The sequence below is a fragment of the Grampus griseus genome (assembly GCF_964374135.1).
Source record: "Grampus griseus genome assembly, chromosome: 5".
Lineage (NCBI taxonomy): Eukaryota > Metazoa > Chordata > Mammalia > Artiodactyla > Delphinidae > Grampus > Grampus griseus.
In genome coordinates this window covers 35,157,139-35,184,120 of record NC_138998.1, presented here as the reverse complement: position 1 = coordinate 35,184,120, position 26,982 = coordinate 35,157,139, and the positions used below count along the sequence as shown (strand labels likewise).

General features: G+C 39.2%; 2 protein-coding genes across 6 annotated transcripts in view; one reads left to right on the top strand and one right to left on the bottom strand.

The window, feature by feature from the left end:
* Positions 1-13,655, top strand: part of PLCH1 (phospholipase C eta 1) — a gene marked incomplete at its 5' end in the record, with an annotated part of 212,634 nt that extends 198,979 nt beyond the window's left edge. For 2 of the 5 annotated variants that reach the window (XM_082655614.1, XM_082655616.1), the window contains 6 exons: positions 4,184-4,268; positions 6,204-6,350; positions 6,590-6,669; positions 8,177-8,236; positions 8,674-9,028; positions 11,469-13,655. In XM_082655614.1, coding sequence (XP_082511740.1) covers positions 4,184-4,268; positions 6,204-6,350; positions 6,590-6,669; positions 8,177-8,236; positions 8,674-9,028; positions 11,469-13,555 — 2,814 coding nt within the window. In that variant the 3' untranslated portion in view covers positions 13,556-13,655. The remainder of the gene's footprint in view (positions 1-4,183; positions 4,269-6,203; positions 6,351-6,589; positions 6,670-8,176; positions 8,237-8,673; positions 9,029-11,468) is intronic. The other 3 variants (XM_082655615.1, XM_082655618.1, XM_082655617.1) reach the window with 3 other exon arrangements.
* Positions 13,656-25,531: 11,876 nt separating this feature from the next.
* LOC309823387 (tropomyosin-like) lies at positions 25,532-26,106 on the bottom strand. The gene is given in 3 exon segments (XM_082655610.1): positions 25,532-25,665; positions 25,668-25,723; positions 25,725-26,106. Coding segments are annotated over 3 exon segments (471 nt in total). The 5' UTR covers positions 26,021-26,106; the 3' UTR covers positions 25,532-25,546.
* Between the last annotated feature and the right edge of the window lie 876 nt (positions 26,107-26,982).

Here is a 26,982-nt window from a genome sequence, read left to right as displayed (position 1 = left end):
AGGGCTGTGTGTGTGTGTATGTGTGTGTGTGTGTGTGTGTGTGTGTGTGTAAATGAGCACTGACCTCAGCTCATAGATATTAACTGACTTATTGGCAAAGCACACGCAATTCTTTCTGGAGTGCAGTGCATCATCTATTTTGGAGGCAGGAGTGCAATACAGTTCAATTCATGATTCAAGACTGACACGGGCAATGCTAAACTGAGATGCAAGGAGCAGTTTTGTTATTAATAGACACATTGCCTAGGAGAGCATCTTAACCTTCCATCCGCCTTTCTCATCCACTGTGACCCTCATCTCTGCTGCACATCAGCCACCTGCTCCCTGGCCACAGACTGGCTCTTGCCTTGATGCATTTCTGTTGCGTGATTTTAAAATGTCTCCCTCTGTGACCACAGCCTCCGCTCTTTCCAGAGCTTTCATTCCGTTATTCCCATTCCACCTGCTCTTGGCCTCCTTGGCCTCCATTTTCTCCCTACCTGTCAGCCCCTCCTCTGTTCATGTCCCTCCTCTCAGGAGTGGTCCATCACTTCAGGCTCTTTGCCACTCCCACCTGTTAAACTATCCTTTCTGGATCTTGAATGTCGATGGTGAAACCATGCAGCTCTGCAGTGGTCCCACCATCAACTCTGTCTCAAATCTCCACTGACCCACACGTAGTGCTGCACTGCCATCCCAACTCCACCTGATCAGTCCTCTATCCTATTCTCCACAGTGGCTATTTTCAACCTCGTCTCTCCTCAAACATTTATTCTCATCACTTTCTCCAGTAGATGGCGCCATGTCCTCCTTCTCAGAAAGTAGGAGCTTCAGATGGGACCATGTCTTTCATCTGCATTGCCTTCAGCCTAATCCAAGCCACCATCGTCTCTTGGCAGTTCTGCTGCAGTAGCCTCCCAGCTCACTGGCCTCCCTGCTTCCAGTTCTGTTCTCTCAGCAGCAAGAATAGTTATTTTGGTAGTATCAGAAAGTTTATCCTTACTTCCTCTTCTTTCCATTTTTCTTTATTGTCTGCAAAAAGGAAGACTCACTTCCTATATTTTCCCCCAAACTTTTTATTTTGAAATATTTCAAACCTCAGGAAAGTTGCAATAAGAATAAAATGAACACAGGATCTCCAGCACCTAGATTCACCAATTAACTCATTAAATTTTGTTACTTTTGCTTTATCTTCCTTTCATGTGTAAATGTGTGCATAAATATACATATACACATACATATATACTTATCCACATGAAAGGGAGAAATAAAGCAAATATAACAAAATTTAATTATATATATGTGTGTATATATATGCATTTTCTTTTCTTTGGAGAGTCATTTGAGAGTAAGTTAACATCATGACCCCTCCTGTATAGCCACAATACAGTCGTTACACCCATGACATTTAATATCGGTACAATAGTATATTTTTTTCTATTTTATTTTATTTTTTTAGACCATCAGAACTTTATTCATTTTTTAAAATTTTATTTAAAAAAATTTTATACAATTTTTACAGGTTACTTTCCATTTACAGTTATTACAAAATATTGGCTGTATTTCCCACGTTGTACAATACATCCTTGAGCCTATCTTATACCCAATAGTTTGTTGGTACAAGAATGTTACCTAATATAAAATCTATATTCAATTTTCCCCCATTGTCCCCAAATTGTTCTTACATCTTCTTTTTTTCTTTTTAGATTCAGAATCCAATTAAGAGTCACACATAGCTTATAGTTGTCATTTCTCTTTGGTCTTTTAAAATATAAAACAGTTCTCCAGCTTTTGTTTTCATTATATTGATATTTTTAAAAATGCCCAAGCCAGCTGTGTCCAGACTGTCCTTCGGTTGGGATTACCTGATTGTTTGTTCATGATTAGAATCAGACTAAACATATTTGGCAGGAATACTACATGGGCAATGTGTATCCTTCTCAGTGTATCATATCCGGGGCCATATTATGTCAGTTTATCCCAGGATTGATAATGTTACTTGGATAAGGAGGTTTCTTCCAGGTGTTTTTCACTGCATCGGTATTTCTTTATCTTTGTAATACATAGTCTTTGGGGTTAGAGTAATCATTTAAATGTATGAGGATTATCTTCTTTTATAATTAAAATAAAATCCAACCTCCTTATTGTGGTTTAGGAGGTTCTCTGTCAGGAGATTTTAACTCTTTTTTGAGCCATAGAACCCATTGGCATCTGATGAGGCCTTTGGACCCCTTCTCAGAATAATGTGTTTGCATAAAATAAAATAGATAAAGGTACACAGGACAGATTATATTGAAATTCACTTATCAGCATATTAAAAACAAACTGTGACATACAAATATGTATGCAATAAATAGCAGGTTCTAGAGGGGGGTTGAATAACTATTAGAATTTTGAAGTTGTGATAAGTATGGGTGATACACGGAGATTTCTGCAGCAACTATAATGTGACTTGAAAGCATCTGTGATTTCTGCCAGGCACAAAATTACAGTACTAATACTCTACTATTTGTGCTTTAGTCAGAGGCTAATGAAAATATAGTTTCTCCCCCCTCTAGTCCCCCTGAATTCTCAACCTGTGATCTCTCACATTGTTCATATCTCTGAGAATGAAATAATAATTTTTCTTGCTCCTAATCAGAAAATTGATTGTCATCTTTAATTTTCACCTTTTCTTTGCTCTCCACATCTACTCAGTTAGCATCTCTTGGACATTCTACCTCCCAAATCTGTCCCTAATCTTGCTACCACTATCAAGTTCCATTCTCCCAGCATGTCACGTGGATTACAGCATGATGAAGTGTACACTGTTATCTTAGGTTTACAGATGAGGAAACTGAAGCACAGACAGTTACACGACTTGCCAAAGTCCAGCACAGGAACCAAGTGTCGAAGCAAGAAGTTGTTCTTCAAGCCTGTGGCTTCTTAAATTCCTTAATTTAGACTTAAATTAATCCTCTTAAATTCCTTAAAATTAAGGAATTTTATTTTCCTTAGTCATATTTATTAGCTGTCCCCAAATCCAGGACTCCCAATGGTACAGTTTTACCACAGTGTTCTATTCTAAGGAAAAACTTTTAGCATCAAAGAATTAATGGAAAACTAGTAAACTTTAGCTGTGATTTATTTAGTGAACAAAAAGCGTGTCTATCCACCTAACTGTCTCAAAATGTTTTTCTATCATACCTCTAGCTCATATTCCATGAATCTCCCTCCAAAACTGTATTCTCCTTAGTCTCCAAGCTCCTAAAAATATGTTTTCCCAAACTTCATAATTCTCTCCTTTCTGGGTTCCTTAGGATTTTATTCCTTCTTTGCTACTTATCCAGTACTGGCACTACAAAGGAGAGCTTACAGATGACAAACAAAGGGGGATCCCTCTCCCAGAGGGCAGGGAATATGGGGGAGGTAAAGGTGAGGAAGAGGGGAACTAAACACTCATCTTTTTCTTTTGATTACCTTTTCATCTTTTTATTTTTAAATACTTCTAAATTTACATCATAGTACACAATTGATTTAACTACCTTAAAGTGCACCAATCAAATGTGGATAATTTGATTAATTATTGTGTAAGCAGATCAAGGTAGAACATATCCAGAAACCCCAGAAGGCTTCCGTCCACCCTCCCAGTCAATATCTACTCCCAGCCCTCCCCTCCCCCCATCAAATACCAGTCCCTGTCAAAACAGATTAATTTAGTCTGTGCTCAAACTTTATGTAAATGGACTCTGACGGTATACACTCTTTCGTGTCTGGCTTGTTCCACATTATGGCTGTGTAGCACAACTTTGTTATTTTTTCATTGCTGTGTAGTATTCATTAGATGAATATTCTGCAGTTTATCCATCTTACTCATAATGGACATTGAGGTTGCTTCCAATGTGTGACTATTATGAATTCACCTGCTCTGAGCATTTCTGCATAGATAGACACTCTCATTTCTGTTGGGTATATACCTTCAACTGGAGTTGAAGGTTCATTGGGTTAAGTTTTTGTAGCATTAGTAGATATTGGCAAATAACAATGTAATCTTTTTTTTATTCCTGCTTCATTGTTGACTCTGTTGAATCTGGTTCAATTTCTCTTTCTTAGTAAGCACCTAAATAAATGGGTTGCTGTTGATATGTGATATTTTGGCCAATATTCTTAAATTAACATGTGTAGAAATGTATCAGTTGTAGTAATACTTTCTTTATCTATATAGATCATTGATCCTTTTGTAGAAGTTGAAATTATCGGATTGCCAGTAGATTGTTGTAAAGATCAGACTCGTGTGGTAGATGACAATGGTAAGATTATAATAATCTCTGTTCACTTTTAATAAGGATGCTCTAGAAATAGAGTTTGCACTGAAAAAGAGAATTTGTCTACATGGAAGAGAAACAAATTTCTAAAATCTGTAACTGCCATCTGAGTTTTGTTAAGATTTTTCAACACATAAAACTAAGTAAATATGGTATTGATGCATGGTATATTTTGATGGATGTTGTAATCTAGGCTCTCAAGACTTCTGCTTTTGAAGCAAATGTTTTTTTCTAGTGAAATGAATGATATTTTAAAGATCTGGGTTAAAACTTCATGTAGGAAAATGACTCGTTATATTTTTATATTGTTTTCATGACATGAGTTGCTTCAAAGTTCTCATTTGTGAAGCCCACGTCCCAATGATTTCTCATTTTTTTCTGGAGCATGTACAACTGTAAAGGCAAGTGCAGCGTGCTCTGGCAAGTTTACTTCTTGAATATGTACTTGTGGTGCGTGGGCAGCGTTCTTCTTCTGTTTTGGCCATCATGTAAAGAAAACTTTCTTTACTCAAGCCTCATGTCTTTTTCTTAGTAATCTTCTAAGGTTGTATTTATTCATACATATGACAAACATTATTGCATGCCTGTTTTTCTCAATCTCTAGTCCTTAATACTGTAAAAAATCTAAACCCCAATCCTCAAAATGCTTGGGAAGTTAGAGGTTCCTAGAGAGACCTTAAGAGGAGTTTAAGGAAAGGAATTTGAGGGTTCAAGAGTAGCACAAACCTGTTATTTAGGAAATAACATGCTTAAAATAAGCAAACTTCCCATACTGCATTTTCCTACCAATGCTCAATATATTATTTTTGGTCTCAGAAATAATTGAGATGTCATCACTAAGTCAACAAAAAGTATCCCTTCTCTTGTTCAGGAGGGACATCTCAATGATTTTCAGTCCATAATTATTTCATTAGCTAAGGCATTAGGGTTAAGTGGCTGATGCCTTCTGAATGCATACATTTAATAACATGAATTTTCATTTTTAGAAAAGAAAAACAAACTTACAGAGTGCTTGAATTTTTATCAGTTTAATTATTTTATCTGAGAGAATTTTACCAAGAAATAAACGTGGTTTTGCCTTTTAGAATTTGAGTTGAATTATATGCCTTTCTATTTATTTTCAGTAGCTATGAAAATATGTCATCTTTCATGTATTAAGGTCTTGCTTCATGAGAAGCCACTGGAAATCAGCAGTGCCTTGTCTCCTTTGGCTCTGTCACTAGTTGCATGATGTTAGGCATGTTATTTTCTCTGAACATCAGTTTTCTCAACTATAAAATGAGCATTATATTTCCTATGTTGAAAAGTGAGCATGGGTTACTTGTGTAATTTTTAAGTGTTATATATTTTTGAAAGTCAGTAATATATATTTTTTCTTAATTAGAAAAAAACCTCTGCCCTGCCACCCTTAGAGGATTACCATAAGAATTAAATAGGATGGTATATGTACCATAGCATTGAAACCTTACAAAATGCTTGCTGGTGATGCTTACAGCAGCAGAATCTTTGCTGGGTGAGAAGCATCATTCTACTGGGGTGGGATGGGGGTGGAGGAGAGGAGTCATTCTTTATTGCTTTTGCTAAAACATTATTCTTAGATCGCTACTGTAGATACTTTTTGAGCTTATTGAAACATTCTAGATATTGTCTAAAAGAGCTTTCTCTAGAATGCAATGTGGCATCAAAGATTATTAGAATTGATGTAATAATTTACAGGCAATTTCTTACCAATTATTTTCTAGCAATGGGATAAATTCCAAGGCTTTATTTCACTAAGGCATCCCGGGGTGGCTCAGTTGTCTTCACGAGTTTAATAACCATGGCAAGCAATTTTCACTGTCTGCTTTGCAGATGTTGCTGCTAAATCATTTTTAGCCAACCCCTTTGCTTTTCTAATTTGTCTTTTCCTGTTTCTCTGAGGATTTAACCCTGTGTGGGAAGAAACCCTCACATTTACAGTACACATGCCAGAAATAGCTTTGGTTCGGTTCCTTGTGTGGGATCACGATCCGATTGGACGAGATTTTGTTGGGCAAAGAACTGTCACCTTTAGCAGCTTAGTGCCTGGTAAGTCTGGCTGGCCTTTTCTCTCTAGACTGACCATTCCTTTTCTTTGGAAGATTTAATATATGATATGTGACATACATGATACATGGCATATATGATATATAAAATATGTGTTATATGATAATGTGAGTGTTAACATAAAGAACTATAGTAAAGTCAGGTATTTAATTCTGTTGCACCCGTGGGAAAGCCAAACGCAAGTTCAACTAAAAGGACACTACTTTGTCTACTTTTATCAGGCTACCGGCATGTCTATTTGGAAGGACTGACAGAAGCATCCATTTTTGTCCACATAACAATCAATGAAATCTATGGAAAGGTAAGAAAGATCACAGGGCTTAAAGCCACATGCAACAGTAATATGGTCCTTAATAAAGTTTTCTAATTCATTTCATAAAAGGGAACATGTATCTTGACAAGCTGTTTTTTCAACAGAAAACTCTAGCGAAGCCCAGCCCACACTGTGCTCAGTGTGCTCTCCTGCCCACAGGTCTCCATCCGTGTGCGCTCCTTCCTCTTTTTAGGGGTGTGTACTCCTTCCCTCCACCTAGGGGCCCTCTCTGGGCTTAAAAGAATTGAGAAAACTATTACTCTCTAGGGCAATCATTTGTTTGACTAAAACAGGAAAGATAGACTTACATATTTGAATTTTATTATAATCCTTAAAAAGACCCAGCTGACTGCAGTGGGAAATGTAGTCTCAGATGTTTGAATTACCTGTACTAACTGGGCTATGATCCCAGCCAGTTCTAGGCAGGATGCATTCATTCAGTGCCATTGTATTCAACTGGAAACCTGAAAATCATGAATGAATTAAAAGCCACCCACAGGACTTAAAAGGAAGAGACCATAAAAGTGTATTCTAGCTCTTTGCTGATGCCAATTTCTTCATTGCAGAGCTCACTTGAGATTTACAAATCAGTAGGCTGTCCTCTGGTAATGCCAAGTAATTGGGGACTTGGCCACTGGAATCAGTTTTCAGGACTAGATGTGATTTGGAGGGACTGTAGCATTGACCAGGGCCCGGGAATGTCCAGTGCTCTTTATCAGAAGGTCTGCATTGCCTGGAGCTCCTCCTCCAGAGGTATATACATTCTCTGTGCTTCCGTTTCCTTATTTGTACATGTGGGGTAAAAATAGTACCTACTTCATAAACAAATACTTTATTTTTAAAAAGCTGCCTGGCACATAGTAAATGCTCAAAAATGTTGGCGAATATTAATATTATTAGAGACTATAATCCAACTGGCAGGTAGTGGACCAGTTTGGCCTGAAATAGGAGGTATGTGTTTATTCTCACATCCATCAGTTGGGAGGGGTGAGGTGCTAAGGATCCTAATTTCTAAGAGTGATAAAGTTTTACGACTTTCTGTGTTTAGTCCTGGGTTTCTATTTGTGCTTGTTGGGCTCTCTCCTCTGGCCTAAACATACACAAATGTAAATGATCGAAAAATGATTCTTGAATTTCTAGGAATCCCAGGTGAACAAAGCAGCATCTCTAGCACTTAACATGCTTGAGGGAAATAATAAAAATCAGTTTGTTAAAAACTTGAGCCAAGAAGGTGTTCTGTAGGACTTGTGTTCTCTTTCCTTAAATAAATGTCCATGTGTAAGTCATTAATTACTTTCAAGGGGTGTTTGTGTTGATATGCGTAAACCGCAACATGATGGTGGCGAACTGAGTGATGAATGAACTTGTGACTAAAAATCCAAAGTGGGAGAAAGGGTTTATAGAGCATATGTGTTCTATCTCCTTCTGTTTTTCCTTGTGCAGCCTTCTTGAATGAGCCCAAAATGTGTTTTGTTGTGCTTTTTTCCCCTTGCAGTGGAGCCCTTTAATACTCAACCCCAGTTACACTATATTGCACTTTCTAGGAGCTACAAAGGTAGTTTCTCAGCATGGTGCTTGGTTCTTGCTGGCGCGTTTCTCTTTCAGTGGTCACGGCGGCATGCTCGCTCACATCGCTCCATCTTCCTGCTTACCACTTTAAAACATGCATCCGTTGCTTTAAGGTGGCTCAAGTTCATTACAGTCTTTTCACTGTGGAAACTCTTCCTACCACCTTGTCATCTTCGGGCAGAAAACTTGTGGGAAAGCTTGGTTGTGAAAATGGGAGGCTGCCTTCCTCCCGAAGTCGGGTTGATAAAAAGTGCATGACGTTGTGCAAACATGCTGTGAGCTGCTGTTTTCTTGGTTTGAATATTCTTCAGTGGCTGTGAGATTTCGTTTTGTATCCATTTTTCATGGAGCTGTCATTTAAAAGGCAAGCAGTTGACACAGTGGTATTTGCTTAACTTGTGCTTGGTCCTTTTGTGTCTTCAGAACAGACAGCTCCAAGGTCTGAAGGGGCTGTTCAATAAGAATCCCAGGCACAGCTCTTCAGAAAACAGTTCCCATTATGTTCGGAAGCGATCGATTGGAGATAGGATTCTGCGACGCACAGCCAGTGCTCCAGCCAAAGGCAGAAAAAAGAGCAAAATGGGCTTCCAAGAAATGGTAGAGGTAAAGGATTCTGTGTCTGAGGCTGCAAGAGGACAAGATGGGGTCCTGAGAAGGACCGCACGGAGTTTGCAAGCACGCCCCGTCTCTATGCCTGTTGACAGAAGTCTTCTGGGGGCTCTGTCGCTGCCTATATCCGAAACTGCAAAAGACACAGAAGGAAAAGAAAACTCTCTGGGTAAGATGCTTTAAGTTTCTCTAAGAATACACCCCTTTAAGGCCCATTTTGGTCCCTAATTACCATTATTACGTGACTGACATTTTGTAGTCAAAGTAAAATATACTGAAAAATAAATCATTACAGTACATTACAGTGTTACCTTTTAGACCATATTTTAAACTTTGGAGAGTGGGTGGTAAAAGAGCTATCTCCTAGTCACCTAAAGCCTCAAAATAACATTGACATCTGAAATTGACAGTGAGGGATCAGATGTGATGGAATGGAGCCTACGGGTCTATGAGGCACAACAGAGGGAGATGAAACCTGCAAAATATTAGCAGAGATCATGGTTTTCTAAGTGGGCACAATATTTACTGGTTTTCTGAGGAGGAATAGAATTAAATGGACTTTTCCGAGGTTGAATTTAGTTATATTTCTTTCCCACCATATAACATGTTTTCTACAATTGGAAATGTTTATGGAGAAAGAGGAAAAGCCAGATGTTAAAAGTAATCCACCTTCTTCACTTGAGAAATCTTTGCTTCCACAAGAGGTAGCTTATTAGCTGTTTTCCTGTGGCCTCGTTTCCCTGACCCCTGGATGTTGGCAGGGAAGGAAGCAGCATGTCTGCAGCTCCTGTCCATTCATAGATTCCTCAGGCATAGGAAGCAGGCATTACCCACCTTTTCCCCTAATTTGAGCATAATGCTTCATTCATATCAAGAACGTGATAAAGAGTGATATCTGTTTACAGTGTACCAAAGAGCTCTTGCCTTGTGTCTGTGACTCTTCCCCCACCCTATTTTAGATAATTTAAGCACCCAAACTGTGTCCATGTGAGGTCTCTGCAACAAATGTTTTAATTAAATCGAAATCACTTCAGACAGGAGAATGTGATACCTGTTTCTTTTAGCAAAAGTCTTTCATCATGCAATCTAATTTCAATGATCTATTTTCTCACAAACACCACTTTGCTTGTTTTGATTTTTATTGTAAGATATTGTAGGGAGACAAACCAATTTTTGAATGGTTTATTTGAAGGAGAAAAAGGCAGTTAACAAGTTTGAAATTTTGCTAAGAGCAGTATCAGAGAAGAGATGAAATATATGCTTTAAAATCTATTTCAAAACTCCATTTTGGGGGAAAGTAAACTACATGTAAATATAAATAACTCCATTTTGGGGGGAAAATAAAGCAAAAGAAATTAGTAATAATTAATCCTGTAATGCCACAATTCAGATGTTACTACCATTAAGGTGAGTTAGAAAGCAGCAGTTATGTTTCTTTCCTCCCTTTAAAAAACAGGAAATTTATATAAGTTATTCATATATATATAGCATAATATATTTAATAATACTTAAGTATAAAACTTATAAATATGGAGCAGTACATAACCATGCAATGATTCAAGTTATCATGTAGAAGAAAAATTAAGTGGAAAAAATTCAGAATAAAAAATTGTATACATAATTCTATCCCTCTACAAAAGCTTACAGTGGCTATCTGAGTGGTAACATCATATAATCTTTATATTTTTCCTTATAATTTTTGGGTTTATCAAATTTTTATGATTTTTTTTAGTTAGGAAAATATTTAATAAAAAGTTAAACATATTTTCTTGATTCTCATAACTGAAAGCATAAAATCCGTTAAAATAATGTGATTAAGAATACTTGAACACCTAATATCAATATTGTCTTAGCACTATTCTAAACAGGATGGGGTACCCCAAATTACTTTGAATTGTGTATTTTTATAGTTTTCCTTACTGTGCCTGATATCTTTCTGCCTCTTTTAGGGGAGAATGCAATATGAAATTTATGTATTAAAACCAAAAAATAGGATCAATGGAAACTTAGATATTAGCAATGGTATAAAATTGGTGACCAAGTCTTTATTTTTACATTTTAAAGTCAACAGATACTGATCTTTTAATGCATCTATTGCACCCTCCAATTTGTTTTAGAAATTAATTGGTTAAAATCAGTATTTTGACAAAATGTTTTTCAAAATGATTTGTGTGGGTTTTTTTTTTTTTCTAACACATGTATAACTTTGAAAGCTTACAGTATCTTGCTTACAGGTACCACAATACTTTGTTTAACAGAGCTGTCTTGTTCTGTTTCTATTGCCATGCTTCTGTGTAGTACAAATCTGAATAGGAAACAACTTAAGGTAATCTTCACTGTAAAAGTATGGTAACTCATTGACATTTTTTTTTACAATGAATATTACATCCTTAGCTGATGTAATAGCTATTCAAAGGGAAGTTTCAGTGAAATTTTACCATTTATCCATCACACAGACACTTTGTTGCAAATCTATGCAATCCATAATTATATTGTCACGATGTAACAGATTTACATTTTCCATTTGTCTGTCTGAAGACAAACATGAGTGTTTGCAGGTCCTACATAAAGTGATACCTGTCACTTAAAATATTGTTTGTTTCATTCAGCAGAAGATACGGATGACAGAAGAGATGGGAAGGCAAGTATAAAAGACCAACGTTTTCCAAATTTCAACAAAAAGTTATCCGCTTCCTCCAGTGCTCTCCTCCACAAAGATATCAGCCACGGGGACTCTGCTGTTTCTACCGCCAACTTGTCAATCACAGAACAGTTGCTACCAGGTCCAAAGGGTGGGAGAACCAAATCAAATGTGTTAAGTGATCGCCAGGAACACCAGTGTACCAACAAATCCCTCTCCCCAAGGCAGCATTTGGCTCGTGACCCTGCAGTTAGCCTAACACAAGATCTATGTGGTGTGAAAACCAAGGAAAATGGGAATGCTGGGGGCTTCGTGGTAGGAAAAAACACATTGTCAGGAAGCATCCTTTCTCAAAGCAATCTGGAGATTAAGAAGCTGGAAGGTAATTGGGATAAGGGCAGAGCTGCAACATCCTTTTCTTTGTCAGACGTCTCTACGCTTTGTTCTGACATACCTGACTTACATTCCACTGCAATTCTCCAGGAGAGTGAAATTTCCCATCTTATTGATAATGTCACTTTGACAAATGAGAATGAGCCTGGCAGTTCCATCTCAGCACTGATTGGCCATTTTGATGAGACCAGCGACCAGGTTAACCCCACAGTTTTGTCTCATCTTCAGAGCCCCAGTGTGATAGCAGGCCATCCTCCCTTGCCTACCATGGACCTAAAAATGCCCTTCAAGCATGGCTTTTCCAGTGGAAAACCCAAGTCATCCTTCCTGTGCTCATCTCCTGAGCAGACTGCATTCTTGGGGCACGAGAACTCTGAATGCTCAACACATGCAGCTGTTTGTGAATCTATCTGCACTCCTGTCTCTAAAACTAAAGCAGATGATGACCTTTCTGGGAAGACCAAGACAGGGGTCATGGAAAACAATCTGCCTCTGTCCTCTAATAATCCTCACTGCTGGTTACTAAAAAGTCCCACCCACAAAAAAGACTGGGAAATACTGAAGAACCACAGCCCTGCCACTTCCACTGACTTGACACTGAAAGATGTAATGGTGGATCCCACTCTCTGTTTAAATTCTGGGGAGAGCAGTCTCGTGGAAATGGATGGAGACTCACAAAGTCTGCCTTTAACAACCTATGGATATAGGAGAGAGGGCACAAGTCACCTCGCTTCTCCTTTAAAACTGAAATACAGTCAGGATGTGGTGGAACATTTTCAAAGAGGCTTGAGAAATGGCTACTGTAAAGAGACTCTCCACTCTTCTGTCTCTGAAATATTCAACAGTAGTATTCAAGATGTCAAAAATCAAAATATTTCTCGTCTAGCCTATCAGGGTGCTGGTTTTATGCATAACCATTTCTCAAATTCAGATGCAAAAACGAACCAGACCCCTGGGCCCCTGTCTAGCATTCAAGACATGCATGACCCTGCCCCCGAGCGGTCCACACACCCTCCTCTGCCTGCTCTGAAGCTGCCCAGTCCTTGCAAATCCAAAAGTCTGGGAGACTTAACATCAGAGGACATCGCCTGTAATTTTGAAAGCAAGTACCAGTGTATTAGTAAGAGCTTTGTTACAACGGGCATCAGAGACAAGAAGAGCGTAACTGTGAAAACAAAGTCGTTAGAGCCTATAGATGCCCTGACCGAACAGCTGCGGAAGCTTGTGTCCTTTGACCAGGAAGACGGCTGCCAAGTGCTGTATTCCAAGCAAGATGTCAATCAGTTCCCCAGGGCACTGGTCAGAAAGTTGTCATCCAGAAGTCAGAGCAGAGTGCGCAACATTGCCAGTCGCGCCAAGGAAAAGCAGGAAGCCAACAAGCAGAAAAGTGTGAACCCCAGCCCTGTGGGAGGAGTGGTTCTTCGAAGCAAACCCTGCGCGCCGGCGCCCGTGGGGAACCGGCACTCCACCGGCTCGTACATAGCGGGCTACTTGCGGAGCGCCAAGGGCGCCTGCGGCGTGGAGGGCCGCGGCATCCCCGAGGGCGCGTGCGCAGCCCTGCGCTCCGGGCATGCCGACCAGTTTTGTTCACATCATTCCGTTTTGCAGACCGAGCCGAGCAGTGATGATAAACCAGAAATTTATTTTCTTTTGAGACTGTGAATTACATAAAGCTGCATTTTTTTTTTTTTTACATTTTAAATAAGCTGCATTTTCACTGTTTACAAGATATTCTGTAGAATGTCCGAGTTTTCAGTAAATACGGTCCTTGGATTTGAGATGATTTTAAAATGTATTTTTAAACTTGTATTACCGTCTCCCTTTGACTCCATGTGTTCTTCTTGTTCATGCGTTTGTATATAGCTTCGGGTGACATTTCCCATGTACCTTTCTGATCTTCCTCCCCTGAGGTATAAACTCTATTGGTATAATGTATGTGCATGCCCTAGATGTGAAGCTTCTCAGCAGCTTGGTTTCTACCGTCCATATGTTTCACCAAGATGCTCTTTACTCTTTGTCCTCAGATCACAGTCACAAATGTAGTCATTTTTACTGTCTGTTAAGAGATTTTACAAAGGACAAAGGGAGGAATTCTTTATTTTAAAGCCACTATCATTTTTCCTAGTTTTTGTTCTTTATTAAGAAGCCCAGATGCATTTTTGTAACTCATTTAAAAGAAGATTAAAATAGTTAACTTACCTTTTAAGATTTCTCTACCCTACCCAGAAGGAGAGTTCAAAGGAGATTGGTACCGGCTCCTTCCACACCCTCTCTTTTTTTTTTTTTTTTTTTTGCCACACCCTCTCATTTTTGAGTAGGCTGTGAGGGTATGAGGAATAAAGCAAACTTCTGTATATAAGGACAAAATTGTTTGTTTCACATAAATTTTGTTACATATTTTTGCTAATGGCTTTGTATGTAACAACACAGTTGCCAAGCTATTTGTTGTACTTTTGAATTTTCTGATTAAATTATAGACTGCAAATAATGGCTTTCAGAATGAGGGACTTCCAGCAGATGCTAACAATAACAGTAGCACAAGTTGAAAACTTCCCAAAGCTTTCCAGAAAAAAAATATTTTCTCATGATAAAACCCAAGTGAATAGATATTTAGAAGAAAGCTTTTCCCTTCAGGGAGCCAAGTAACTATATTTTAGTACCAACATACATTATTTTCACTGTGAATCCATTTTTTATTGCATGTTCAGATGTCCCTCTTTGCTTTTTTGTAACATTAATTGCAATGATGATGTTCTTGGAGTTCATGAAAATATAATTAAAGGAGATTTTTAAACACTTCGTGAATTTTTTTTTTTTTTTTTTGCAATTGAAGCTCATGTGATGACTGTTGAGTAGGGAACCCAAACCACTCAGAAATATTTGCCTTTTCATCTCTTTGCAGCAGAAGAGATCACTTCTACAGGGACAGTTTTAAGCAGCGTTTCATGTCTTTGAGTGTTCTCACTGTGCTTTAAAGACCATATTTGTAAGGCGACTTGAGAAGAAATTCAATGTAATGAGTTTATTTGCATTTGGTGATGATGTTGCTAGTTTAAAAATCCTTCCCAAATCCTGCGTGTGACGGGCATGGGCAGGGGGGGGGGCGGTGGAGGATATGCAGGTAATGCAGGCAAAAGGCTGTATTTGGCAAATTAGGCCACCTGAATCTTTGTTGTGTGTGGGGAGAGTGGGGAGGAAAGCAGTTAGACTCCCCTTTCTCTCAGTTCCCAACCCTGAACTTCTCCCCAGTGCTGAGGGTCTTCCTCTCTTTGGACAAGCACTGGGACGCTGGTTGGGGTAGGGGTGTAATAATGAAAGGAGAGGGACCCATTTTCCATCCCTTAGTGAACCTGAGATATTTCATCATCTTGGGGGTTCTGAACCCACAAAGTTCCATCCTTAGACCTTGGTTTGTTTTTAAAGTATCTTTGTCTTAAAGAGATTAACATGGTATAAAGTTGTTGAAATTCATTTGCAAAAAGGTATAGAATTTATCTGCCTTTTATAATTTGATGGAATATGTATTCTTTTTTTTAATGGATATAGAGGCATTCTGATTATTTATTTATTTGGTTGCGCCAGGTCTTAGTTGCAGCTCAGAGGCTCCTTAGTTGCAGCTCACGGGCTCCTTAGTTGCAGCTCACCCACTCCTTAGTTGCAGCACATGGGCTCCTTAGTTGCAACATGCGGGCTCCAGTTGTGGCATGTGAACTCTTAGTTGTGGCATGCGTGTGGGATCTAGTTCCCTGACCAGGGATCAAACCCAGGCCCCCTGCATTGGGAGCGTGGAGTCTTAACCACTGCGCCACCAGGGAAGTCCCAGAAATCTGTATTCTTAAAAAAATCCAGGAGTTTACATATGGATGTCAACCCTATCTCAAGGTGATTTAGTAGTAACATAAATGGTTGGTGCCAAGTGATGGGTTATGAGACCAATCCCCCAGGTACCCTGTGTGTCTGTCGCCCGTACATGAAGTATTCTTCTACTGATAGACTTAGGAAGAGGAGGGAAAGTGACTTCATGATTACTATTTGGGGGTTGCCTAATAAGGAAGAGGAAGCAATAAAGCTTAAATTTTACTGCAAGCTTTCAGTGCTCAGGTTAGACTCCTGACCAGGGTTTCATTTGTTTGGAAGATGGATCAGGGACTCACTCAGTCACAAGGAAATCACACAGCCAGTGAGATCTCAAGCAAGATATTAACAGGCTTTCTAATTTTTTTCTTTTGAGAGCTAGAAAGTCCAGGGAGCCCCCATTCTCTGCCAAGTCTGACTAGAGCAAGCCCTGTGAGGTTTCATAGTTCTCTCATTTGACTCCTTTCTTAGAGGCTGAATGGAATATTCCAAGCCTGGACAGCGACAGGTGCCTGGGAGAGTTGCCTGCAGCAGTGGCAGTATCCACAGAGGACAGAGTAAAGCTTCTTTTTTTTTTTCTTTTTTTAGTGACTCAGCTATATATATATATATATATATATATATATATATATATATATATATATATATATATATATATCCCCATATCCCCTCCCTCTTGTAAAGCTTCTTAACATAAATCTGATCAAGCCATCTTTCCCACTTAAAACCCTTTAGTGGATCCCCATCTCTTATGGAATAAGGTTCCATAGCCTTTGCATATAAGGTCTGCTATTCGGTACCTTTGTTTCTATAGCCTGGTCTCCTCTGCCTTAGACTGCCCTTTCCTCCTTTACCCACTACCTTTTCCAAGATGTATCCTGGAGGGTCCTTTCCTCTAGAGAGCCTTCTCTGATTCTCATCTCCTCTTCCCTGGTTGTACCCAACCCATCAAGAATCCCTCAGCTCCATTTAGGAGCCTTTGACTGCACTCGATTGTATCAGTCTGTTCACTTGTATGCCTCCCCCACTAGACGTAGACCTCTCTGAGGGCACTGATTAGGCCTTGTGCCCTTTCCTAGCTCAAGGCCTGGTACTTATTTGTATTCAGTAAATGTTTGATACATTGATGAATGAGAACTTAGGGAAAATGTGAGAGAAAACCTGTGTCTGCTGTCACAGCTTGTTGTGTGCAGGGAAGGAGGAAGAAGCACAGAATCTTGTTTCAAGTGTGGTGATGACTCAATTTATCTTTGTTTCCCTTTAATTTTTTCATTTCCCTTTTTCCATCCAGCCCATCTTTTTCTCTCCTTTTTAATTTAGTATCTATTTCATTCCCCATGAGTAAGAGTAGCTGATTTTTGTAAAGGATCCTGCAATTTAAAAATAGTTTTATATGTGGTGCATCTCGCTTGGTCCTTACAACAATTTTGTGAAGAGATGAGGTTATTATCATTTCATAGCTTCCGAAAATTGATCTCAGTGAACGTGTGATTTGCCCAAGGTCATGGGGCCTAGGAAATCACCAGGAAAGGTTAATCCAACTCCTACTTTGGTTCTCTTTCCTCTATACACCATTGCCTTTCCTGAAGGCTTTAGTGCATATTTGGTTAGCATCCTTTCTGGGCTAGAGACTCAGCTGGCTGCTGGGATTATGAGAATAGGGACTCGTCTTTAGGGAGCCACCAGCTGGTAGAGATGCTGAGACATAATGTATTGGTTTTGTTCCAAATGTCCAAACATTTAGAAACAATATTACGTGTGGTAGTTGAAAATATAAGGAAAAAGAATTAGAAAGTTATGTTGCCATGCCTATGACGTCCATGAATAACCCAGTTTTTGAAAGTTAATAAACTTTATTTTTTAGAGCAGTTTTAGGTTCATAGCAGAACTGAGCAGGAAGGACAGAGATTTCCACTGTGCCCTCTGTTCCCGCCCATATGGCCCCATCCACAACTTCCTCCACTATTGACATCATCCGCTACAGTGGCTGTATTTACTACAGTTGATGAAGCTACAATGACACATTGTTATCACCCAAAGTCCATTGTTAACATTAGGGTTCAGTCTTGGTGTATTGCACATTCTGTGGGTTTTGATGAATGTATAATGATATATATCCACCATTGTGATATCATACAGAATAGTTTCACTGCCCTAAAAATCCTTTATGTTCTACCTGTTCATCTCTCCACCCTCCACCCCAAACCCTGGAGACCATTGATCTTTTTACTGTCTCCATAGTTTTTCCTTTTTCATAATGTCATATACTTGGATCCATACAGCCTTTTCATATTAGCTTCTTTCACTTAGAAATACTCATTTAAATGTCCTCCAGGTCTTTTCATGTGTGATAGCTCATTTCTTTTTAGTGTGAATAGTATTCCATTGTCTGAATGTACTACAGTTTATCCATTTACCTACTGAAGGACATCTTGGTTGCTTCTAAATTTTGGCAATTATGAATAAAGGTGCAATAAATATCAATGTGTAGGTTTTTGCATAGATATAAGTTTTCAACTCATTTAATTAAGTACCAAGGAGCATGATTACTGGATCATATGGTAAGAGTGTGTTTAGTTTCATAAGAAGCTGCCAAACTGTCTTCCAAAGTAGCTGTACCATTACGCCTTCCCACCAGCAATGAATGAGAGTTCCTATTGTTCCACGTCCTCGCTAGTACTGTTCTTCTCCTTCAATATTGAATTGGTTGTTCTGGGTCTTTTAATCTTCATATAAACTTTAGAATTAGTCTGTTGATGTCCACAAAATGTTGGGACTTTGATTGGAATTGTGCTGAATCCATAGATCAAGTTGGGAAGAACTGACATCTTGACAATATGGAGTCTTTCTATCCATGAACATGCAATCTCTCCATTTATTTTATTCTCCTTAGATATATTGATATTTTATTGGAGTTTTGAGGTTTGCTTCGTAGAGATCTTGTACACATTTCGTTAGGCTTATACCTAAGTATTTCATTTTGGGGGGGTGCTAATGTATAAGGTAGTGTGTTTTTAATTTCAAATTCCACGTGTTCATTCCTGGTATAAGGAAAGCAATTGATTTCTGCATATTAACCTTGTATCCTACAACCTTGCTATAGTCTGTATTAGTTCCAGGAGGTTTTTAAAAATTTTTTGTCAATTCTTCTAGATTTTCTACATAAAGAATTATGTCATCTGTGAACAAAGACAATTTTATTTCTTTTTCAATCTGAATACCTTTTATTCCTTTTATTGTTTCCTTTTCTTGTCATGTTGTATTAGCCAGGACTCCCAGTACAATATTTAAAAACAGAGATAAAAGTGGACATTCTTGCCTTATTCCTGATATTAGCAGGAAAGCTTCGAATTTCTCACCATTAAGTGTGATGTTAGCTGTTGGTGTTTTGTAGATGTTCATTATCAAGTTGAAGATGTTCCCTTGTATTCCTGGTTTGCTGAGAGTTTTTATCATAAATGCATGCCGGCTTTTGTCAAATGCTTCTTTTGCACCTATTAATATGACCATGTGATTTTTCTTCTTTAGCCTGTTGATGTGATGGGTTACATTAGTTGATTTTTGAATGTTGAAACAACCTTGCATACCTGGGATAAAGCCCACTTGGTCATAGTGTATAATTCTTCTTACACATTGTTGGACTTTATTTGCTAATATTTTGTTGAGGATTTTTATGTCAATGTTCATGAGAGATATTAGGCTGTAGTTTTTAAATAATGTCTTTGTCTGGTTCTGGTATTAGGGTAATACTGGTCTCATAGAACAAGTTAGGAAGTATTCCCCCTGTTTCTATCTTCTGGAAGAGACTGTAGAGAATTGGTATAATTTCTTCTTTAAATGTTTGGTAGAATTCACTAGGAACCCAATCTGGGCCTGGTGCTTTCTGTTTTGGAAGGTTATTAATTCAATTTCTTTAATGAATATAGATTTCTTCTTTGATTCTTAGGTTATTTAGAAGTGTGGTGTTTAATCTCCAAGTATTTGGGGATCTTCCAGTTGGCTTTCTATTATTGATTTCTAGTTTAATTACATTGTGGTTTGAAAGCAGGCATTGTATGATATATATTCTTTAAATTTATTAAGGTATGTTCTGTGGCCCAGAAAGTGGTCTATCTTGAATGTTACATGTGAGCTCGAGCAGGATGTGTCATCTGCTACTGGATGAAGTAATCAATAAATGTCTATTATGTCCAGTTGACTCATGATGTTATTGAGTTCAACTCTGCCTTTACTGAATTTCTGCCTGCTGGATCTGTCCATTACTGACAGAGAAGTATTAAACTGTCCAACTCTATTAGTGTATTCCATCTATTTTAGTTTTTTGCCTTATATATTTTGATACTCTGTTGTTAGATACATGCACATTAAGGATTCACCCCTTTATCATTATGTTAATGTGCATCTTTATTCCTATAACTTTCCTTGCTCTGAGTCTGCTGTCTGAAATTAATGTAACTATTCTCACTCTTTTTGATTAGTGTTAGCATGGTATATCTTTCTCTCTTTACTTTTGATTTCTATGTGTTTTTATATTTAAAGTGGGTTTCTTATAGACAACATATAATTGGGCCTTGGTTTTTGATCCACTCTGACAATCTGTCTTTTGATAGGTTTATTTAGATCATTGATATTTAAAATGATTATTGATATGGTTGGATTAATATCTACCATATTTGTTACTATTTTCTGTTTGTTGCCCTTGTTCTTTGTTCCTATTTTTGTCTTTCACACTTCTTTTGCCTTTTGTGGTTTTAATTGATAATTTTATGATTCCATTTTTAGTGTGCCCTAGAGTTTGCAATATACCTTTACACCTAATCCAAGCCCACAGACATACCCTGGAGATTTTGAGGGTTCAGTTCCAGACCTCCACAATAAAGTGAATATCACAATAAAGTGAGTCACATGAATTTTTTCATTTCCCAGTGCATATAAGTTTATGTTTACACTATAGTGTAGTCTATTAAGTGTGCAATAGCATTATCTCTGAAAAAATGTACATACCTTAATAAAAAAATACTTTTGGGCTTCCCTGGTGGCGCAGTGGTTGAGAATCTGTCTGCTAACGCAGGGGACACGGGTTCGAGCTCTGGGCTGGGAGGATACCACATGCCGCGGAGCAACTAGGCCTGTGAGCCACAACTACTGAGCCTGCACGTCTGCAGCCTGTGCTCCGCAATAAGAGAGGCCGCGATAGTGAGAGGCCCGCGCACTGCGATGAACAGTGGCCCCCACTTGCCACAACTAGAGAAAGCCCTCACACAGAAACGAAGACCCAACACAGCAAAAATAAATAAATTAATTAATAAACTCCTACCCCCAACATCTTAAAAAAAAAAAAAAGAAAACCACAGCTTTAAAGAAAAAAAAAAACTTTCTTGCTAAAAAATGGTAACCATCACCTGAGCCTTCACCAAGTTGTAATGTTTTTGCTGGCGGAAGATCTTGCCTCAGTGTTGATGGCTGTTGACTGATCAGGGTGGTGTTTGCTGAAAGTTGAGGTAGCTGTGGCAGTTTCTTAAAATCAGACAACAGTGAAGTTCACCACATTGATTAACTCTTCCTTTCATGAATGAGTTCTCTGTAGTGTACAATGATGTTTGATAGCATTTTACCCACAGTAGAACTGCTTTCAAGATTGGAGTCAGTCCTCTCAAACCCTGCCACTGCTTTATCTACTAAGTTTATGTAATATTCTAAATCCTTTGTTGTCAATTCAACAGTCTTCACAGCATCTTCACCAGGAGCAGTTTCCATCTCAGGAAACCACTTTCTTTATCATCCATAAGAAGCAACTCATTCATTAGAGTTTATCATGAGATTTCAGCAATTCACTCACACCTTCAGGCTCTACTTCTGGTTCTCCTGCTATCTCTACCACTTCCTCTACTGAATCACTTCTTCTACTGAATCACTTCCTCAAAATCATCTATGATGGTTGGAATCGACTTCTTCTAAACTCCTGTTAGTGTTTATATTTTGACCTCTTCCCATGAATCACAAATGTTCTTAATGGCATCTAGAATGGTGAATCCTTTCCAGAAGGTTTTCAATTTACTTTGCCCAGGTCCAACAGAAGAATTGCTTTCTATGGCAGCTATGGCTTTATGAAATGTATTTCTTAACGAATAAGACTGGAAAGTCAAAATTACTCTTTGACCCATGAGCTGCAGAATGGATGTTGTGTCAGTAGGCATGAAAACAACATTAATCTCATTGTACATCTCCATCAGAACTCTTGGGTGACCAGGTGCATTGTCAGTGAGCCATAATGTTTCAAAAAGAATCTTTTTTCTGAGGAGTAGGTCTCAACAGTGGGCTTAAAATATTCAGTAAATCATGTTGGAAACAGATGTGCTGTCATCCAGGCTTTGTTGTTCCATTTATAGAGCACAGGCAGAATAGATTTAGCATAATTCTTAAGGGCGCTAGGATTTTCAGAATGGTGAATGAGCAGTAGCTTCAACTTAAAGTCACCAGCTGCATTAGCTTTTAACAAGACTCAGCCTGTCCTTTGAAGTTTTGGAGACAGGCATTGACTTCTCTCTAGCTATGAAAGTAATAGATGGCATTTTCTTCCAATATAACGCTGTTTCATCTACATCGAAAACCTGTTATTTAGTGTAGCCACCTTCACTAATTATCTTAGCTAGATCTTCTGAATAACTTGCTGGAGCTTCTACCTCAGTACCTGCTTCTTCATCTTGTACTTCTGTGTTATGGAGAAAGCATTTTTCTTTAAATCCCATGAGCCAACCTCTGCTGGCTTCAAATTTTTCTTCCACAGCTTCCTCACCTTTCTCAGACATCAGAGAATTGAAGAGAATTAGCGCCTTGCTCTGAATTAGACTTTGGTTTAAGGGAATGTTATGGCTGATTTTGATCTTCTCTGGAGGCTAATAAAACTTGCTCCATATCAGCAATGAGGCTGTTTTGCTTTCTGATCATTCATGTGCTTGCTGGAGTAGCATTTTTAGTTTCCTTCAAGAACTTTTCCTTTGGCTGTTCAGTTTGGCTGTTTGGCACAGTTTGGCTCTTTGGCACAAGAAGCCTAGCTTTCAGCCTATCCCAGCTGTTGACATGCCTTCCTCAGTAAGCTTTTAATTAAAGTGAGAGATGTGCAACTCTTTTTTCCACTTGAACACCTAGAGGCCATTGTAGGGTTATTAATTGCCCTAATTTCAATATTGTTGTGTCTCAGGGAATAAGGAGGCCTGAGGAGAGAGGGAGAGAAACAGGGAATGGCTGGTAGGTGGGGCAGTCAGAACACACACATTTATTAAATTTGCTGTCTTATATGGTTGCAGTTCATGGTACCCCAAAACAATTACAGTAGTAATATTAAAGATCACAGATCTTCATAACAAATATAATAATGAAAAAATTTGAAATATTACAAGAATTACCAAAATGTGACATAGAGACATGAGGTAAGCAAATGCTCTTGGAAGAATGATGCCAGTAGACTTGCTTCACTCAGCGTTGCCACAAACCTTCAATTTGTAAAAAGTACAATAAAGCAAAGCACAATAAAACAAGGTATGCCTGTGTACCACTCCACAGGTAGTGTGAATACATTATAATAGCAAAATAATCCTAATTCCTCCCTTCCCTTGTTTCATTGCTGTCATTCATTTCATTTGTATATATGCATATATAAGCACATATACATATATACACATATATATGTACATTTTATATGTACACACATAAGTATACATAATCAAAAACGTTATTGTAATTATTTTGAATAAATTGCTAGCTGTTAGAAGAATTATGAAAAATCAGTTTTTAGTTGGTCTTCACTTATTCATTCTCTGATATTCTTTATGTAGATATGAGTTTAACCTATATCATTTCCCTTCTCTCTGAAGAATTTAACATTTCTTGCAACATAGGTCTACTGGCAAGAAAGTCCCTCAATTTTTGTTTGTCTGAGAGTGTTTTTATTTCTCCTTCACTTCTGAAGTATATTTCAAAGGGTACAGAGTGCTAGGATAATAGGGTTTGGTTGTTGTTTGTTTGTTTGTTTGTTTTTCTGAACACTTTAAATATTTCATTCCATTCTCTTTTTGCTTCTGTGATTTCTGGGGACAAGTTGGTTGTGACTCTTATCTTTGTTGCTCTATAGATAAGGGTTTTTTCCTTCCAGCTTCTTGCAAGATTTTTCCTTTAGCTTTGATTTTCTGAAGTTTCAATACCAATCTGTAGTGGTTTTGCTGGCATTTATCCTGCTTGGTGTTCTCTGAGCTTCCTGGATCTGTGGTTTGGTGTCTGACATTTAATCTGGGGAAATTCTCAGTCATTGTTGTTACACATAGTTCTTCTGTTCCTTTCTCTCTTTTCCTTCTATTTCCATTATGTGTATGTTATACCTTTTATAATTGTTCTACATTTTTTGGATATTCTGTACTATTTTTTGTAATTCGTCGTTCTCTTTGCTTTCCAGTTTTGGAAGTTCCCATTGTCATCAAGTTCAGAGATTATTTCCTCTGCTGTATCTATTCTCCTAATGAGCCCATCAAATGTCTTTATTGATCTCTAGTATTTCTTTCTGATACTTTCTTAGAATTTCCATCTCTCTACTTCGTGTTCTTACATGTCCTGTTTTTGCATGTTGTCTACATTTATCATCAAGGCCCTTAGCATATTAATCACAGTTTTTTTCAAATTACTGTTGTGATAATTCCAACATTCCTACCATATCTGACTCTGGTTCTGATGATTGTCATTCCTCTTCAAACAGTATTTTTTGCCTTTTAGTATGCCTTGTAATTTTTGGTTGAAAGGTGGATGTGATGTACCAGGAATTGAAGTATGTAGGTCTTTAGTGTTGTGGTGGTAGCATGTGGAGGAGGAGAGGGCAGCATTTGAAAGTTCTGTGATTAGGTCTCCCTTTTCTCATGAGTCTGTGTGCCTCGACTGTGAAGTTCACCGGTACTTCTCAGTATTCCCCCCCACCCCCACCCCTTAGGTGGTACAGGATGGTTAGAGGGGGCTGGAGTTGGGTGTTTCCCTTTCCTCAAGTTGGTCAGGCTCTGATAAAACCCCAGCAGGTTAAGTTTTGGTAAAATAGTTTCTCCTGGGGGTGGCGGGTGGGGGTGGTTGTTGAGAAGACAGAATCCTCTAGCATATTTCAAAATGGTTTCTTTTCCTTTGGTCAGTTCTGATGAAAAAAAAAAAAGTTGCCCAAAGATACCATTTTCAGCTGAAAACCTGAACAGTACTTTTTTTTTTGCTGACTCCTCCTGGAATCACCTCTCTCGTTTGGTGGGTACTTTTTACAGAGCAATGAGGTTTCCCAAAATGGAGCCTTTCTCTGGGCTGTTTGGTTCTCAGGAAGTCAGACCCATACCTTTTCCCCTCCTCTGCGGAGAGGGCAATATGCGTTAAGCTGAAAAGTTACCTTCCAAAAGTGAGACAGGGATTAGACTGCTGCTTCAGAACTATGGAATTATCTGGAATGTTTTACAAATGGCTGATACATCAACAACAAAAAAGGTAATTATAAAATATGTACATCACAGCATGCTTTTAAAGACACTTTGCTCACATTCCCTTAAACGGTTGTTCCCAAAAGTGCTCAGCCTCTAGTCCAACTGGAATCTCTGGAGAGATTCAGATTCAGAGACAGTTTGGTGAAAAGGACACAGGGGAGGGGGTGGGAGACGTGATGAAAGGAGAAAGCAGCCTTCCAGTTAGAGATCAGCCATCAGTTTCAAGGTCAGCTTCGGGCAGCCTGGCCTCAGTGGAGTCGGGGTCAGAGGGAGGGGCAGCGCAGGGTGGGACTAGGGCGCTCTACATCTCATCCAGGTCAAGCAGAGTCTGGTGCAGCATCCTTTGTGTACAGAGGTGCTCCTCTTTGGTGCATTTCAGTTTATCTTCCAAATCTTCAACTGTCTTTTCCAGCTTGGCTGCGATCTCTCAGCAAACTCAGCACGGGTCTCTGCCTCCTTGAGTTTATCAGTAAGAATCTATCTCTTCCTCACATTTGTCTTCTTTTTGAGAGTCCTTTTTTTCAGCAGCACTCAGACACTTCAGCTTCTGGTCCACCAATCTGATCTGCTCATCCGTCTCTGGGCAACAGTACTCTGCCAGCTCAGCTCGCTCCTCTGTGCCTTCCAAGTCTCCCTCAATAATCACCAGCCTAAGAGCCACCTCTTCGTACTTCCTACCTGCCTCTTCTGCAATGTGCTTAGCTTCTTCGAGTTGGATTTCCTGGAGCTCCATTTTTTCTTCCTCTTTCAAGGCTCGGTTTTCAGCGACCTTCATGGCTCTCTCGCTGTCATCAGCAGCTTTCTCGGCTTCCTCCAGCTTTTGCAGGGCAGTGGCCAGGCGCTGTTGAGCGCGGTCCAGCTCCTCTTCAACCAGCTGGATCCTACAGTTCAAGGAGGCCGCCTCAGCCTGTTCCCAGGCCGCCTTTCTCCCTCCACTTCCGTGGGAGGCACTCAGCCCTTTCCTCCGCGTCACCGGCCTGCTGCTGCAGAACATGGGTCTCGCACTTCACCGCCTCATTGGTGACCCCCGCCGTGGTGCTCACCCGACCCCTGCTCGCCTTCGGGTTCCTGCCTCCTCTGCCCAGAGTTGCAGCCGCTTCTCACCCCTACTTCCCCTGGAGCCCCTGCTTTTGGATTCGTGTACAGGACCTGAACATGCCACCATGGCCACTTTGTTCATTAGCCCATTGTGCAAGCAGTGAACTGAGCAAGGAGAGAAGCTGGCTGACACCTAGAAAATAAGTCATTCTATCTACCTGGTTATTAGGAGTCTCTTTGTGGCATAATGTGGCAGTGATCCATTTCTATAGGACCCAATATAGCATACTACAAAACTGTCTTTGACTTGAGTTCAAGGTCCTTCTTTCTCCCTCAGTTGGAATAGGTGTGGACTGAGAGAGTTGCATCAATGCAGCAGAGGCAGGCGATATGGAGGTCTAGGCCAACAAGTCATATTTTTTTTGCATCTTCTGGAGTACTTGAGTCTCCCTAAATCTACCATTTCTTTCATGCAATAGTTTGCTTCTTTGACTCTCAACCTTCTTCTGGGAGTTTCTGTTAACACTAAGCTCATGACGGGCAGCTCCAATTGCACAGTTACTTGGTGTACCATTGTCAGGCTCTCAGGCTTTACTTCAGAGTGTATGGCCCTTCATGTTCCAGACCACTGGACCCCTAAAAATTTCACTGATGTTGCAGACCGCTTGATCATCAAGGACTTACTGCCTACCCTCTGAC